General features: G+C 47.6%; 2 protein-coding genes across 4 annotated transcripts in view; both read right to left on the reverse strand.

The window, feature by feature from the left end:
• Positions 1-1,612: 1,612 nt before the first annotated feature.
• On the reverse strand, positions 1,613-12,998 carry adnpb (activity-dependent neuroprotector homeobox b). 3 transcript variants are annotated; one of them, XM_069169146.1, is made up of 5 exons: positions 12,900-12,987; positions 12,306-12,718; positions 7,578-7,694; positions 5,977-6,069; positions 1,613-5,669 (listed from the first exon to the last, which is right to left on the reverse strand). In XM_069169146.1, the coding sequence occupies exons 3-5, from the start codon at positions 7,683-7,685 to the stop codon at positions 2,706-2,708; spliced, it is 3,165 nt and encodes a 1,054-aa protein (XP_069025247.1). In that variant the 5' UTR covers positions 7,686-7,694; positions 12,306-12,718; positions 12,900-12,987; the 3' UTR covers positions 1,613-2,705. The 3 variants fall into 3 exon arrangements, with proteins under 3 accessions (XP_069025247.1, XP_069025248.1, XP_069025246.1); XM_069169147.1 differs by lacking the exon at positions 12,306-12,718 and having other exon boundaries at positions 12,900-12,998; XM_069169145.1 differs by lacking the exon at positions 12,900-12,987 and having other exon boundaries at positions 12,306-12,868.
• Positions 12,999-13,612: 614 nt separating this feature from the next.
• Positions 13,613-17,500, reverse strand: part of dpm1 (dolichyl-phosphate mannosyltransferase subunit 1, catalytic) — a 4,545-nt gene continuing 657 nt past the window's right edge. The window contains exons 3-9 of the mRNA XM_069169216.1: positions 17,342-17,375; positions 17,178-17,254; positions 16,916-16,941; positions 16,696-16,791; positions 16,531-16,599; positions 15,680-15,794; positions 13,613-14,164 (exon numbers count right to left, since the gene is read on the reverse strand). Of these exons, the coding sequence (XP_069025317.1) occupies positions 14,060-14,164; positions 15,680-15,794; positions 16,531-16,599; positions 16,696-16,791; positions 16,916-16,941; positions 17,178-17,254; positions 17,342-17,375 (522 nt within the window). The 3' untranslated portion in view covers positions 13,613-14,059. The remainder of the gene's footprint in view (positions 14,165-15,679; positions 15,795-16,530; positions 16,600-16,695; positions 16,792-16,915; positions 16,942-17,177; positions 17,255-17,341; positions 17,376-17,500) is intronic.

The following is a 17,500-nucleotide window of genomic DNA, read 5'->3' on the forward strand; positions in this document are numbered from 1 at the left end:
CGAAGTGTGGCTACTTCACGTTTTGCCGTGATACCGCGTTGTCCATCTGACCAGGAAAAAAACTCTCCTCTTGTGCGGGTAAATCGGTTTTCAGCTTTTACATGCTGGATATTTTTCGAAAGTGAACTCCTTCATTCAAGGTGTTCCTCGTTTATGTTGTGGTGGACGGAGAATATATATATTTCTGTTATGATACAAAGAGGGAACAACATGACTCCCTGCTGTCCTTCCAAACCACAAAGCAATGGAAACCTCATTAGGATGCGCTGAAGGATAATGGAAACGTCAGGACACTTCAGACCTGACTGGTGAATGAAATATTTAACTGGCTAATTTTAACTCTCTGAAAAAGGATTTTGACTTGGGGGGGGGGGGGGGGGGGAGATCTTCATCATACCTGGAGGTATTACTGGAGGTTTTACTCTGATGCCATGGCAACAACTGTACTCAAGACACTAGATTCAAAAGTTCACTACTAACTAAACGTGATGAAACAAAGGCTTATTTCTTTGATCACGGCCCCCTCCCTCCTCAAGTCACCGAGCATTTTATGAATAAATTCACTGTTTTTCTAGCTGAGTGTTTTATTTCAAAAAGTACATATTTCCAATACTTTGCAACCGAGATATTTTTTTGCATTTGATGAAAGATTTAAAGTTGAGACATCCAAACCGGCAGTTTCACTACAGTGGTGGATTTCAATCTTTCTGGTCTGAAACAAAAAACTTCTTTCCAAGTTATGGCCTCAGTGGTCATGAGCTGCAAGATGTTGGTTCTTTTAGATTTTATTTTAAAGACATTGAGGGGCTGAAGTTGTAAAAGAAAACTGAAAATGACCCATTTTCTGAGTCTCATTAAAGATCCCATATTGTATAAATTCAGATTTCCATTTATATATATATTGTGTGTGTAGACCGTATGCAGCAGGAGTGCTGCTTTGGCTACCATAACTTTGTGATGTCACAAATCTGCTCATGTCCAGCCTCAGCACCGCCCTCTGTCCAAACCTTTATGTGGAAGAAAACAAGTTGTCGTTCTATCGCGGAGCTGGCGAGCTACATAACGGATAAAACCTGATTGGCCCGGGCATGTATCTCAGAAAAGAGTCGTCCAATCAGAAGAGAGGGCCCTAAAGACAGGATGCTGTCGGTAAAACTCTCAACAGAGATGTAAAACTAGCTTCTATTTTTTAGTTTTGGTACTCAAAACCCCAAAATGATCTGATGGAAATCACGACTGCAAATAAAACACAGGAAAACAGTAAATATGGGACCTTTAATGACCTGGTGACCTTTGGGATACCTGGGGAATCTCTTCCACGGCGATACAGTATTTAAAAACAGCCATCAAAAGCGTATTTTGCACCATAAATCAAACACCCATAGGCCTGTACGGAGGAGTATCCTCCTTTCAGTTTTAAGAAATCAAATTTAAGGAGAAATGTTTAGACTGGCAGACAAAAGCAGGTTTCCGATGCTTAAAGCTAAAAGAGAGCAACGCAGTGAAAAGCTCTTCTCTGTACTGCTGTGCATCAACAAGCACCAGGAATCATCGGTGTGCACAATCCCTCTGTTCTTCACTCTGAACAAAGAAACCGGCACGGCCAACTGGCTCTGTGAGAAGCACAATTACAGCACTTTATTATTCATAAATGCTTAAAGTGAAAAATGAAAACATAAAACAAATACACAATTCAAAGAACACATAGTAAACACAACTACGTCTTTTTGGGGAAACAGAAAAACTGCTTTCACATGTGTGGTCGACAGTATGGTGGTTACTGTCTGGTCTTGGGGGGGGGGGGGGGGGGGGGGGGGGGTGAAGGGGGGGCCCAAAGAAACATCAAGTTCAAATGGTGAAAATAGAAAGCATGTACAAGTACAGTCAAGGCTAATGAGCAAAAAGTAGATGAAATGCTCCTTTATACTGGAGCAGAATGAGAAGAGCTTGGTGCCACTAGTCCTTCAGAAAAAAAACAAAATTAAAAAAATAAAATCTAATCAAGATTAGAGCAAAAAAAACCCAAAACTGTCATTTTATTTAGATATAGATATATTATTTTGCAAACAAAAAAAACAAAAGAAAAAACCCTATTTTTTTTGTTAAAAAATAAACTTAAACATACAGGAAAATACCAGCCACCAATGCGACACCTACTGTTAAGCATGTAGAACATATGACGCTACCTTACACACATGTAATAGCAAATATTTAGGGGTACATGTACGGCAACATCTGTCCAAACATGTCTAAAAGACTGTACAAATGTACACTACCTACCTCAGTAGAACTACATGAAAGATGGTGGATTATCTGGTCGGCTCAAAAGCTTTAACCTCAAAACGGCTCCGCATCTGAAGCCACACTTCCAACCACCGTAAATAACTCCTCATCTCAATGTAATAAAGTTTACAGAAGGCAAAAAACGTGGAGTCTGTTTGTTTGGTGTAACTTCACTGTCTCTGCTCCCCTTCCACTCGGTGGGGGGGGAAAAAAAAACGTTAAAAACTTTGAGAACAAATCTTTACATCAGTCGTAGCTGCTCGCCGAGTCCTGCCGCCGCGTCCTCGGATGGCTTGTCTGGATTTCCCTCCGCGGCTCCTTCGCAGAAGCCCGGCGGACCCGCGGCGTGTCCGTGGGTTCAGGCGAGGCAGATGTGTTGGCGCTGGTCGGATCTTTGCGTGAAGTCTTTCCGCCGTCCTCCGTCAGACCTGCTGCTTCCCCAGCTGGCCTCCGTCTCTGCCGCTCCTCGCCGACGACGGAACAAACTTAGGGATGATGATGGGGAGAGCGTCCCTTCCTTTAGCAGCCGGCCGGCCCGCGGGCCCGAAGCCGTTCTCCACGTGTGCTCCTTCGTCCTCGTCGTCCTCGTCGTCCTCATCGTCATCATCATCATCATCATCCTCCTCCTCCTCCTCCTCTTCCTCCTCGTCGTCGTCGTCATCGTCGTCGTCGTCTTCGTCCGACACGTCATCCAGATCTGAAGCGGTCTTGGCCCCCGTCCTCGACTCCGTTCTCTCCTTGGCTTCAGGAAGCGGTTGGTTGCCATGGAGACGCACCTCTCCCTCCGGGTCCTCGTCATCGTCCCGCCGCTCTTCCTCGTCGCTGTCGGAGTCGACGGCGATGGGCTCGGAGAGGTCGAGAGGTATTTTCTGTGGTAAGGTGCTGTTGATTGTCTCGGTTTGGTCTCTGCCGGCGCCGTGAGGTTTGGGAGCGGACGGCGCCGCCTTCCCGGCGGGCGGAGCCGCGCCGCCGTTGGCCGCCACCAGCTCCCGGTGTCTCTGCAGAGCCCGCTCCGACACGCCCCTCCGCGCCCTCGACGTCCGCCGCTTGCTGTGTCGGCCCTCGAACACGCCGCCCTGCTCCAGCGCCAGCTCGTGACTCACTTTGCTCAGCTCGTGCATGCTGAACCCGAGCAGCACGCTGGCGCCGTGGCCTTCGCACTCCTGCACGCATTTCCTCCGCCTGTTGACGAAGTGGCTGGAGATGTCGGACTTCCACAGCCACAGACTGGCCGCCAGCTTCTCCACCTCCCGCTGCGACGGGTACGGCGCTCGGTTGAAATACTGCGTCAGAAACGCCTTCCTGGATTCGTACGACTGGTTTTCGTGTCCTTTCGGGTCGAGAGCCAGAACCACGGGCTCATCCGGGTTCTCCACGAAGGCGGACGGACCGTTGAGATCCCGAGGGTGGGCCCGCTCCCCCGGCGGTCCCGGCCTCCTTCGTTTTGGCGCGCTAGTGTCCGAGCCGTCGAAGCCGGCCCGTTTCAGAGCGCCGCTCTGGACCTGGCCGACCCGAGAGGAATGCGCGGCCCGGCTCTCCTGCCCGTTCTGGGACTTCCCGACGCCTCGACAGTGCACCAGGTGCAGAGTGATGGTGGAGGCCGTCATGTTGCTCGTGTAAACGCCCAAACAGTGGATGCACTTGTAGGTGAGTTTCTTTTCTACGGGGTGGACCGTCTGGATCACCTGGTGCCGGTCCCTCAGATGGTGGGCCAGAGAGTCCGAGATCGGGCCCTTGAGGATGGAGAAGCAGAGAGGACACAGAGTCTTGCCCACGTCCCTCTTGTAGGGCACCGAGGCCTGAGGGGCGCTCTTGGCCGAGGTGCCGTCCGCGGGCCCCGACGGGGTTTTGGGCGGATGAGGAGGCATCGACCTCTTTCCTGATACGAGCGACGCCGACAGGTTGGACGCGGACGAGTTGTTGTTCTGAGCGTGAAACGCCACCGACTCCTCGGGCGCGTCTCTCATGTTGTACGTCGTGACGATCAGCTGAACATTTTTGGGGTTGCCCTGCTGCAGGGTGAGGTCAAAGGTCAGGGGGGAGTCCGTGCGCGGGCCCACCTTCTCGTCCGGATGCGAGAGCCGCATGTGCGCCACCATCTTCTCCACGTCGTTGAAGGTGGCGCGGCAGTGCGGGCAGGACAGGCCGTGGATCAACATGTGGTTCAGGAGCGTGTCGCTGGGCAGGTAGCGGTTGCAGTAGAGACACTTGCTGGTGAAGTTGTGGATCTTCATGATGTAGTTGGCCACGGCGGGAACCTTCTCCGCCTTGTGCTCCTTCTCAAAGTGGGAGCTGTACACGTTCTCCGGGAAGAGCTCGTTGCAGATGGTGCAGATCTTCCACTTCTGGGTGTAGGAGGTGCCGAGGACCGACGAGCCTCCTTTCTTGGCCGTGACGGAGGCGACGGTGGTGGCCGCCGCCTGGACGCGGGAACCCAGAGGGTTGGATTTGAGCGAGGAGGAGCCGACCATGACCGGGCTCCGCAGGCCGCCGCCGGAGATCAGCTGCTTCGCCGCGTGCGACTGCAGCGGCACCGAAACCTGGGCGTTCCCCGGCAGAGTCACTCGGACCTGCTGGTTGCCGATGGAGAACGGTTGGGCGGAGCCGGCCTTCAGCCCGACCGCGTCGTGTTTCATCCCGGACAGCAGAGAGTTGAAGCCGGCCTTGGACGAGATGATCACCCGGCCCAGCTGCTGGGAGCCGGCGGTCCTGGTCGTCGCCATGACGGCGCCTTTGGGGCCCATCCCGATGATGGTCTTGTCTCCTTGGGTTTTGGGGGGGATCATGATGATGGGTTTGGGGCGGGGGACGATCACGCTGGTGTGTCCGATCATCGCCGTCACCTGGTAGCCGATCCTCTCGTGGTCCTCGATGACGTGCTGAACGAGCGCCTCGTAGGTCCGCGGGACGAACAGACACTTCTTGCAGTGGATCTGGTTGCTGCCGTTGTTCCCGTCGGCGCCGCCGTTCTGAGCCTTGTCGCCGGGCTTCACGATGTAGGGCTGCGCCACCGGCTGAAAGTGTTCCCGGTAGATGTGCTTTCGCACCACATTGTACAAAGGGTCCCTGTAGGTGCACTTCTTGCAGTAGTACACCGCCTGCTCCACGCTGTCGCCGCTCCTCTTCAGCACGCCGTCCTTCATCACGACGCCGCCCGCCACCATCCCGCCGGGGCCCTGCCGCACGACGCTGTTGGGCATGTGGAAGAGCTTGATGTGCGTTTCCAGGGTCTTTTTGTTGCCATTGTAGGTGCAGTACGGGCAGTTGAGCAGAATGTTGTTCTCGAAGTCCTCGCTGTGCACGTTGCGGAAGTGGCTCTTGTATGCAGAGAAGTACTTGGATGAAAAGAGGCAGCCGGAGCAGCAGAAAGGCTTCGATCTGTAGTCCTGGAGACACAGAGGACGAGGAAATCAACTCACAACCAGCCACAACGCACACTCGTATTCAAAAAACAAACCACAATAATCTATTTCAATACCTGTGCAAAAAAAACCAAACAGGATATTTATAATATAATAATAATAATAATAATAATAATAATAATAATCACCTTTCATACAAGAAATGTTGCTCAAACATTACATGCAGCGTTTCACATTAAAACAGATATAAAGGCACATCTAAAAATATATAAAAGAAACAAAATGCATAACAACAGAGTTAAAACATGAACTCTGAGTGTTGGTCACACACCTGGACTTTGGTATGCGACGGCTCCCACATGCACACATCCTCCCAGCTGGTGTGCTTTATGTACACGTCTGGAGGAGTGAAGTCTTTATAGTCCTACCGACCAAAGAAGTGAAGATTTAACACACGATCGTGATGAAACAAAGATGCAATCACACATTCACAACGCAGCGACAAACCATTTCTTTCTGTGGTGTTACATCTGCACGTGGGGGGACCGAGTGAAGGATTCTGGGTAACTTTAAGCAACAGATTTGATAACATGCAAGACTCATGCTGTGTTCCAGATGACAGACTTCCCTCAGGACACTAACCAATAGTTCTCTTCCATGTCAGGACTCTTACTGGGTAGAACAGGAGTTTAACAATCGTGTTGTTTCAAATCACAGACAGGAAATGACCTCATCATGTGAACAGGTCACCTTCCAAAATATCTGCAGCTTTAATTATTTTACCCAGAAATCAGCGTGTTTTTGTGGCCACGCCCCCTTCCTCTACGGAGCCAAGATGGCGACTGTTTAGGGTGGAAAGTGTCCAGAGTTTCACACTTCTTTTTTTACTCTGATGTTTCTGTACTGACAGTGTGAACACCAGTACAACATCTGGAAAACCAGTACAACATCTGGAACACCACTACAACATCTGGAACAACATCTGGAACACCACTACAATATCTGGAACAACATCTGGAATACCACCACAACATCTGGAACATCATCTGGAACACCACTACAATATCTGGAACAACATCTGGAATACCAACACAACATCTGGAACATCATCTGGAACACCACTACAACATCTGGAACACCACTACAACATCTGGAACAACATCTGGAACACCACCACAACATCTGGACACCACTACAACATCTGGAACACCACCACAACATCTGGACAACACTACAACATCTTGAACAACATCTGGAACACCACCACAACATCTGGAACACAGCATCAAACACACAAAATGATCCTCTGCTGTTTTGCATGTCAATCAAATGCTGATTTCCTCCGAAGTCTTTTGCAGGCTTGAACTCTCACCTCTGCTTCCAGCTGTCTACTGTCCTCTGGGACACACGTTGGTCCTGAAATATGTCTGTATGTTTACGTATGGTCTCTTTACATATTTTATTTTTACACTAAAATCTGTCAAAAAATTAGGAGTTGAAATTCACAATTCCTTAAAAGCCCATCGAATGTGACCGAATCTGTGTAATTCTCCATGTTTATGTTGAATTATGTAAAGTTGTATGCTTTTAAGCCTTTTTCTTCTCCATTAAATGAGACACAGGAGGAGGAGGAGGACACAATGTCAATGAGGGTAATCACAGTACTGTACGTGCTACATTATATGAATCCAGCCAATACATTGGTGTTATATTACATTATATACATTCATGCTGCAGTACCCGGCCCCGTGCTGCTGGATCCTCACTTCCCAGACTGACCCACGTACATTGAGGCTGTGTTTCCAAAAAAAAAACTTTAAATGTGATGCAGTCAGTGTGAATCTGAAGAAATTCACATTGTGTTTGTTAGTATAAGAACTAAACTGTGGAAGCTCCTCCTGGTGTGTTGAGCCAGAGGCAGATTGGTCTCACCTCCAGGTGATCTCTGCAGAACTCCATCCCGATGTCGCCCAGGACCTTCTTGACATTTTTCCTGGCTTTGCGCAGACTGCCCAGGTTATTGACGGGGAGCTGGAACATTTTGCCTGCCTGGACACAAAACACACACAGCGTCTATCAACAGGTGTGGGGACATCATCACACTGAACACAAAACTTTACAACATTATACACAGGAACCCTACAATTCAAACACTCCCATGTAAGCCAGGAGGAACATAGTCCTCCTTAAGGGAGAAAAACCTCCAACAGCAGGAAGGAAAAACTCTCTTAACAGGAAGAAACCTCAGAATCTGAACAGGTGTCTGGAAACTGGATCCAAACGTCAGGAAGTAAAAGGACTGGTTACTTAAATAAACTAACAGCTAAATGTGGAAGTTGCAAGGAATATGAAACTTTCCACAAGACAAAGTCACAGCTTTTTGGCATTACTATGCTGTTTTTATTGGCTTTATTGAGATGTAATTGCAGACAGGTAGTCATTTTCACATCTGTAAGCAGCAGCCATCGGAGTCAAGAAGCTGCTGTGCTTCTGATGACGAACCCAAAGTGTGACCTTTTATTCAAAAAGTGGACATTTAAATTAAAACCAATACTGCCGTTTTCACATCTTGCACAACGTGTTAGGAAAATCATGAACTGAGAATTGTAATATTTTGTGGGGCAATATCGTATAAATTCATGGACGCCAGGTTTTTATATAAATACGTTTGTCAGGTTCATGCAACGTTAATGAGAGGTGTTTATGACAGTGTTGGTGAGTCTGTCTGCTTCCTGTTTCACTGCAATAAAAGTGATTTAAGTGAGATGAACAGATTTTATCAAACTGATGCAGAGAGAGATTCTTTGGGGACATTATTTACAGAAAAGGCAATAAATCACAATACTTCTGCATCATGCAATATGTTTGAAATCACACTACACAAGCAAGTAGCTCCGCCCCCAGAGATCTGATTGGTCAACTGAACATCTGGAACAAATCATCATGACATCACATCCTGCTCATCACTAGAAATACCACTCCACCTCCTCAATGGGAATATAGAATAGTTATAGTTGTTATACTTGTATTAAATGACCCATTTGGTGAAGTCGGGTCTCTTTTGGTCCTTTTTGGTCGCTCCGAGCACCCGTACCGTAACACCACGGATAGTCACGCACTTACAATCCTAGAGGAGGCTAGCTGGACCGGTTTGGTTTGAACACATGACACGGAGCTAAAATGTTAAAACACATGAGTCCATGGATATCTTTGTTCATCAGATATCTTTGTTCCAACCAGACTGAATTAGCTGATCAGTTTAATGTTTCTATGTTCTGTATTTATTCAGTTGGAGACTAGAAATCCTCTCTGTTGCTAGGTGGTTGCTAAGGGTCCGACTATTTCCTGGAGTAGTAAACATTACATACGCTACATAAGCGTCTACCGACGAGACAGATTGTTTTCCAGTTGTTAGTCATACTCCATGTGTTGCCATGGAAATGGAGGTCGCACGAACAAAAAGTTTTATATTTTGAGAGCGAATTGCCGCACAATGTGAAAAAAATATTTCATTTAGTTGGTAACTTGTTGTATAATCGCAATATTACACTCAAAGGTGTGCTTTACTCAAGTGTAACCTCCAACAGAAGGAAGGAAAAACTCTCTTAACAGAAGAAACCTCCAACAAAAGGAAAAACTCTCTTTTAACAGAAGAAACTTCCAACAGAAGGAAAAACTCTCTTTTCACATGAAGAAACCTCCAACAGAAGGAAAAACTCTCTTTTAACAGAAGAAACCTCCAACAGAAGGAAAAACTCTCTTTACAGAAGAAACCTCCAACAGAAGGAAAAACTCTCTTTACAGAAGAAACCTCCAACAGAAGGAAAAACTCTCTTTTAACATGAAGAAACCTCCAACAGAAGGAAAAACTCTCTTTTAACAGAAGAAACCTCCAACAGAAGGAAAAACTCTCTTTTAACATGAAGAAACCTCCAACAGAAGGAAAAACTCTCTTTTAACAGAAGAAACCTCCAACAGAAGGAAAAACTCTCTTTTAACAGAAGAAACCTCCAACAGAAGGAAAAACTCTCTTTTAACATGAAGAAACCTCCAACAGAAGGAAAAACTCTCTTTTAACAGAAGAAACCTCCAACAGAAGGAAAAACTCTCTTTTAACATGAAGAAACCTCCAACAGAAGGAAAAACTCTCTTTTAACATGAAGAAACCTCCAACAGAAGGAAAAACTCTCTTTTAACATGAAGAAACCTCCAACAGAAGGAAAAACTCTCTTTTAACATGAAGAAACCTCCAACAGAAGGAAAAACTCTTTTAACAGAAGAAACCTCCAACAGAAGGAAAAACTCTCTTTTAACAGAAGAAACCTCCAACAGAAGGAAAAACTCTCTTTTAACATGAAGAAACCTCCAACAGAGGGAAAAACTCTTTTAACAGAAGAAACCTCCAACAGAAGGAAAAACTCTCTTTTAACAGAAGAAACCTCCAACAGAAGGAAAAACTCTCTTTTAACATTTAAGAAACCTCCAACAGAAGGAAAAACTCTCTTTTAACAGAAGAAACCTCCAACAGAAGGAAAAACTCCGACACAAAATAACAATTAAAATGACTATTGCTCAGCGACTTGTTGCTCGTTATAACAGGTTATATTTTTGCACTCAGTGGTTTCTGTTCAATAAAGTAAAATTATTTTCTGAGGTTTTGATCCGAGCGTCACTGAGCCGACGGGTTGAAAGGTTGCCGACAGAAACACAGTAAAACCAACATCCTCCCATTCATTATCTCCTTTATCATCTAGCATTCATAAAGTCACCGCTTGCCAGAAGATGTAAATATTATTAAATTGGCTTTTCAACAGTGGTGCCGGTCCGGTGCGCATATTCACATCACAAGCTCCATGTTTAAAAAGGTCAAAGGTCGCTGACACACAATGACAACAATCAGCACCAGTCCCAAACAATCCCTGTGAACACCTCAGCTTATTCCCCTTCTAGAAAACAGAGAAGAAGAAGAGGGACAACAGAGAGGATCCACTGGTGCGGAGACATGTCTGTCTGTCCACTTCCTGTCTGCCTGACATGTTAAGAGTGAGTGAAAGACAAACCCCCTTGCCTGCCTGCCTACCTACCCCCCCCCCCCCCCCCCCCCCCGTCCCTTTTCCTGCTTCCTCCCATTACGTGTAGATGGCGCTAGAGAGGACCTCCATTATGTAAGCGTCTCTATATTCTGCCTGCCCCCTTTTTTTTTCTCTCCTCCCTACCTCGCAATACCATCACAGAATGGCGCCTCCTATTGAGTCAGCAGCAGCTTCTACAATATGTCTGCAGTGGAGGGAGAGAGGGGGAGGGAAGGGAGGAAGAGGAGGGAGGGATGTTGGAAGGGAGGAAGGGGAGGGAGGGATGTTGGAAGGGAGGAAGGGGAGGGACAGAAGGAGCCAGAGAGAGAAAGAGATCAGGGAAGAGGGGGGGAGGGTGAGAGAGGATGAGGGAGCTGGGTGGGAGGACGAGGAGGGAGGGGGGTGAGAGGAAAGGGGAGAGGGACAGAGAGTGAGCGACGGAAGTGAAGGAGAGGAGGGGGAGGGGAAGGGATGGGGAGGCAGGGGAGGTCGGACAGGCAGGGCTTGGAGGGGAGGGTGAGGAAGAGAGAAAATGGAAGAGGGTGAGAGAAAGAGGGGGCGATGGAGAGGAGGAGGGGAGGAGGAAAAAAGCCAAGGAGAGGCTGAGAGGGAGGGAGGAGGAGGAGGAGAGGGAGGAAGAGGAGGCTGCTCTGCTCTGCTCTGCTCAGCTCTGTTGGCAGAAAACAGGTCTCCCCCTTCGAGGGAGCTGAGGGAGGAAAAAAATAAAAAATAGGCCTTCAAACCTTCAACCACAGATTTCCTCACGCTCTCCGTCCGTCTGTCCATCTGTCCATCTGTCCATCTGTCCCCTGCTGGGACGTGATAACCTCTGCTCCCACTGACTGCTGCTGTTTACACTCCTCCCTGTGTGTGTGTGTGTGGTGGGATGATGTTTACGCTGCTGGTGACATCCACGCTGACACACACACACACACACACACACAAAAACTTTCTTTACATGCACCCCCTCCCTCCCCCTCCCCGGTCCACACCTGTCTGACCCCCCCGGTCTGAGTGGCCCGTCCCCCCTGTCCAACCAGGTAGAGTCCTGTCCTCTCACCTCTGGACCACCTTTGAAGAGGTTGAGGAAAAACTTCCCGTTTCACAAATATACAATCCTGAAGATAAAACTATCTCCCACGTTGAGGATGTAAAGATGGGGGGTGGGGGTGGGTGTCCATGGAGGTGTTTCTTTTTTTAAGCTGTGGGACTCAACAACCCAACTCGTGCTCGGGATGATGGCCGTTGAAGTGCTGTCTGGTCCAACATCTGTCTGGTCCAACATCTGTCAGGACCAGATCGGAGGTTCTCTGACAAAGACTGGGGCTAAGTTAGCATGCTAAGCTAACCAACTCGCACCAAACAACACGGAGCTTTTTAAACCAAGTCGTGCTCCTCCCCTCAGAGGAGCTCCGTCTCCGGGCTCACACACGGTATAAACTGAAGCGACCGGACAAGTCCGTCAACTCGCAGGTTATCCGTAAGTTACCTCAGCGGTAGTTCAACACCGCATCACCGCAGGTAGCCGCGGCTAGCAGCGGGCTCCGGCAGCCTCCTCCGGGCTCTCGGTCCGTGACGGAGAGTTTACCTGCTTCCAGCATCCAGCGCTCCCCGTCGGGGTGAGACGTCCTCGGGGACCGAGCCGGCGGAAGGACACTTCCACTCGGTTAATATCCGCTGAGGGTGACGAGCTGCTTCGTGAGGGGGAGAACCGTCGATCCACCCCCGGCTGTCCCTTCTTCGGACACGGGCTACCCTCTTCCCCTCCGGTCGGCCAGCGGGCACGGGGAGCCTCCGAGCTGCATCAGACAATGAAAACCTCCATTCTCCTGGCGCCGTGAAGGCGGACTCATGTCCCGCCGCTCGGGGAACAACTACCGGCGCTCCCGGCTCCCTCTCAACGAAACGAGCCGAACTCCGCCTGTGACCGCCCGGCAGCCGACGACGTTGTGCCCATTCTGCTCCTGACAGACAATACACACACACATCCAGCCGAGGAAACTGCCCTATCCAAAATGGCGCAAATAAAAAGGGGCGGAAGTGACATCTACTTGATTAGCATAAATAATCTCATTGTGAGCTCCTCGTGAGCCCGCCTCATTAAAACTCTTGATTGGTCTGTCAATCAATTTGGCCAATTAAGCAAATGTTTGTTTAAAAAAAAAAAATACCTCCGTCGTACCTACGCAGCCTGCCGCGGGCCTCCGGTGTTCCCGTGTCCGGCTCCTGTAGGGTAAACAACCCGGCGCAGTAGTGGCGGGAACCGGCCGACAGCGGGCGTCCTTCTTGGAGTGGGTTTCTTCGATTGATGCGCATGCGCGGTGTAGCTACATCTGGCGTTCTCCCCTCCCCCCCCTCCCTCCCCCCGCGGAGGGTCGGATGTACACAGTGCCTCAGCACTCAGCGGGAGTGGTGTGAGCGGACGACAGGTGGCGCTGTAGTGTTTCCAACCGTCCAATCCTGCTGCAGCTGCCGGGACTACTTTCCTGCTCGGAGCCGGGAGAAGAGCTGTGCTTCGGCCCTCAGTCCGCTGGTGACCTGCTCTCACATGGTTAATGTGATGGGAAAAGTTCTCCCCCAGCTGATTCGGGTCCTCCCAACCCCCCACCACATGTATATACACATATATATATATATATATATATATATATATATATATATATATATATATATAGTGGAGCAGCCTGTCCGTCAGCCTGTCCGTCAGCCTGTCCGTCAGCCGGTCACCGAGATACAAGAAGTGCTCTGAGCCTGGAGCCCGTTGACCTCCGGCAGCAGCACGCGACCTCGTGAAGGCTGCTGGTGGAGACTGAAGCACCAAAAGGTGGAGGTTTTTTAAGGTTTTTTTTAAGTGTCAAACTGCTGCAAACAAAATCAAAGAGTGAACTACAAATATTTGGCTTCACATTTTACCGCTTTATATGAATTCAGACATCATCGTCATCACCCACAGGTCTTTGAAGGTGAATATATTGTCTGTTTCAGGTTACAGTTTGATGAATGACTTATGAAGAGAAGCAGGTCACCGTCTGTAACAACATTTTTCATTTTCACACACGGTTAAAACAAACAAACAAAAACAAAACAGTCAAACATACAAACGTTGTTCATTTTGCGACGGTCTCAGGTGACGCAGGCGGACGTGTGCCGAGCGCTTCGGTCGGCCGTCTCCGGGAACGACGAGCTGATGACGGAGGCCGATGGGAATGTGAAGCGCTGCGTTCCTTCAGGCGGAGACGTCTGTTGTTTACTGTCATTTCAATGCAACTCTGATAGAACTACTGTATTAAAGACGGACTTTAAAAGTGAGGACAAATACGAGGGGACCGCGGGACGTCCTCATCACGTCGTAGCGAAGAGCGTGAGCAGTCCTTTCACGAACGACACGATCTCGTTGCCTCCCAGTTTGGACTCTCCGTATACTCGATCCACAAAGGAGATGGGCACCTGTCGTCAGGAGGACGAAGAAGAAGAAGAATCAGAATCAGTTTCACGTCCAAAAGCAAAACAACGCTGAAGTCGGCTTCTGTTCTGAGGGTTTGATGGGAAATCGAAGGTGAGTCTAAATTGTATTTAAAGTCTTAAGTTATATTATTGTGAATACTTCCTTCAAATGGAAGTGATGAGCTCGTGGTCGTCATGAGAACACTGTTGCTAGGCAACAGCGCTGTTGTTTGGCTAATAATTTAGCAAACTAGCAGGCAGGTAACATAATGCAGGAAATACAAAAGGCAAAATGACAGAAGATGAGGCCGTCAGACATATTAGGTTATGAAGAAAAACACTATATGACTAAAATTACAATATAATAACTTATTATATAACAAGTAACAACTTTCATGGACTCTGCTATTTCTAAAAACACATCACACCCACAGACTTTGTGTTCGTAGCTTCAGGTCTGTAAAATGGTTCTGATCCAGAAGTGTCTTCAGCTGCAATACCAGCGAGTGCCACTAGAGGTCGGCTCCAAAAAGCCTCCGGCTCCATAGACTCCCATTCAACTTCTCTCATCAAATCCAAAGTGAATAAAATGTGTCCATCAGTTATCTCGGTGTTGTTAGCTAAAGTCACTCCTTCTTATTAGTTTTCTGGAGGTCCATCTGAAAATAATCCCTCATTCATTAGAAAAGAAGATTCAAGAAGACTGTGGTGCAGTCATGTTACAGCTATCGGTGGGCGGGACGTAGTATCGTCAGGTTTCCAATCAGATCGGTCAGATCCACCGCTGGCTCCTCCCCCAGCTCGTCCAAATATGGTCACTTCCTGCTCCAAACCGCTCCGAACTAACAAGATGGTGACGGACAGAATCTGAACTGGAGGATTCATAACGTTCACAAACCACCGTGGTGACGTCACTGCTGGTTGCTAAATGGCTACAACGCGTGAACGAGGTCGTGGATACCACAAGAGGGCAGCGTTCATATGGACGTGCTGAATACAACCAGCCTGGTGTTGCATCCTACTGGGCATAAAACCTCGGCTTCATGTTCAAGCTATTGGAGCAGCCGTCAACCAATCAGCAGTGACCACCATATAACGTGTGTTGTGTGCCGAAATTCGACCGCTAATATTGGAACGACTTCGACGTTATCGCATTAGCCACACCCACTGGTTGCTGATTGGTCAGAGTGTGAACAGGGTTTTCAGACAAAATCACAGTGAAGCATTACATCATTAGAATCCGACGGATTAGTTGATCAAAATGGAATTCTATTATTATTTAATTTACTATTTCTGACTGACATACAATCTAAAGTATGAAAAAAGCACTTCTTAGTTTCTTGTGTTTCACTCAAATGAATAATGAAATTCCTAATAATCTTTTTCTTTTTCAGATTTTGTCTTCCCAGCTCAATATGAAAACAGCAAATCACACATAGACTCAAATCATGGCAGCGTCCACATCAATGAGTTAATAAACACAAGATCAAGTGATTAAAACTGAAATCAGGATCTCACCTCTCCGATGGTGTAGTTGAGCTGTCTGGCTCGGACGATCATCTCCATCTGGAAGACGTACCCTTTGGACACGCACCGCTCCACCAGACCCTCCAGAACATGCTTCTTGTACAACCTGACGTCAGTCAGATAAAAGTAGCAGCAGTGTAAGAAAACAAATAGATAAACACGTGAACACCAACAGAAACGTGAGCAGTCGAAGCAACCGGCGTTCAACAAACCGACACCTGCGTTCACCGGAGCCTCATTTGAATGTGCCGTCAATTACAAAGTGTGACGTATTTCACGTTTGTAAATGTCTGATAACTCCAGTTTGTAATTCAAAAGCTGAACCGTCAGGCTCGACCCGATCATGTCGGTTCAGGCTTCGATCATTTTGTTTGAGAGGGGTAGGGGTCTGCGCTGCGCTGGACATATGAACTGTGACTGATGTGTCTCAGAAGTTCAACTGGACATTTTTTTATTGCTTATTCAAAGGACATCAGTTGAGGACGTGGTTCTTCATTGTGGCCCAGAATGCATTGCGTTAAATGCTGCTACAATGTGGCAATTTAAGCTGTTGTGACACAACATCTGTATATTGAGTATCAATTTGTTATTGTTCACAAAAAAGAAGCTTCTTCAGCTGGTTTGGGTGGAGCTCAGCTATGTGAATGAATGTTACTGAGTAGATCTTAGACACTTTCATTTTGTCAAAGTAGCTCTCGGAGGAAAAAAAGGTTGGAGACCCCTGATTTAGGACCAGCTCCTGAAGTGGTCTGAACAGATTGGACTTCAAGCTGTCCACTTGTGAACACATGTTGATACCAGGTGTGAACCGGGCGTTAATCCACTAAACTGGCACCACTTACCTGAAGCTGCCTGTGAGGTCTGAAGCTCCGGGTCTCAACAACACTTGGCTCAAAAAGTTGGCCCCCCGACTGTGAACGAGAGGAGCCAGAACGAAGACAAAGAACATTAAACTGCTGCCTCGAGGGAGTCGAAACTGAAAACAAAGCACTGCTGCTAGCAGCTACCTGATGAGCTTCCTGCGCAGGTCCCAGCCGTACACACCTCCGTTGCCTTGGTAACGAGTACCTGACACCAGGTCGTAATTTCCCTCCTTCTGCTTTCTGTTAAAGATGGCGAAACAATTTTTTAAACTGCCATTTGTGGCTCAGTGACTATAAATATATATATTTATTTTGGTAATTATATATGAACTGATAAAAAGTGACAAAATTTTGAGACACTTACTCAATAAATTCTGGGATAAACTTGGGCTGAAAAAAAAAAATTACAAAGAAGAATTAAATATCATCCTGACAATAGTGAAATATCACTCAGAACTTTTTAGATTATAGGAAGGAAAACAGAGCAAGAACATGAAAATCTTTGGGGTTTAAACTGACACACACACACACACACACACACACACACACACACACACACACACACACACACACACACACACACACACACACACACACACACACACACTGGAACAAGCTCCACTCACATGATGAGAGAGGTCTGCGTCCATGATGATGATGAAGTTGCCAGAAGCGTGCTTCATGCCGTGGATGTAGGCGGTGCCTTTGAAGAGAAACAGCAGGCCATCAGTGGGAGGACAGAGTCACCAGACCGAACACACTATTTGTTTTTTTACCGTGTCCAACTTACCGAGGCCTAATTTTTTGGCCCTCGGTCGTAGAAGCTGTAACACAGAAGGTAAATAAGTTTGTATTTTTAACAGCAAGATATATTTATGAATATGTAATGAATTATAATTGATCAATATCAAATGCAATTTTAATTTCCAAATAGTGCTGCTTGTTGACT

Source organism: Embiotoca jacksoni, unplaced genomic scaffold (genome assembly GCF_022577435.1).
Source record: "Embiotoca jacksoni isolate LCO1_2020_lvr unplaced genomic scaffold, fEmbJac1.0.p SCAF_43, whole genome shotgun sequence".
NCBI lineage: Eukaryota > Metazoa > Chordata > Actinopteri > Embiotocidae > Embiotoca > Embiotoca jacksoni.

Bases quoted from the DNA above. Each gene is read 5' to 3' on its own strand.
- adnpb (XM_069169147.1), bottom strand. From the start codon at position 7,685: ATGTTCCAGCTCCCCGTCAATAACCTGGGCAGTCTGCGCAAAGCCAGG. The intron at 6,070-7,577 runs GTGAGACCAATC...TTTGGTCGGTAG, and splicing joins TCTGCAGAGATCACCTGGAG to GACTATAAAGACTTCACTCC. The intron at 5,670-5,976 runs GTGTGTGACCAA...CTGTGTCTCCAG, and splicing joins CGTCGCATACCAAAGTCCAG to GACTACAGATCGAAGCCTTT.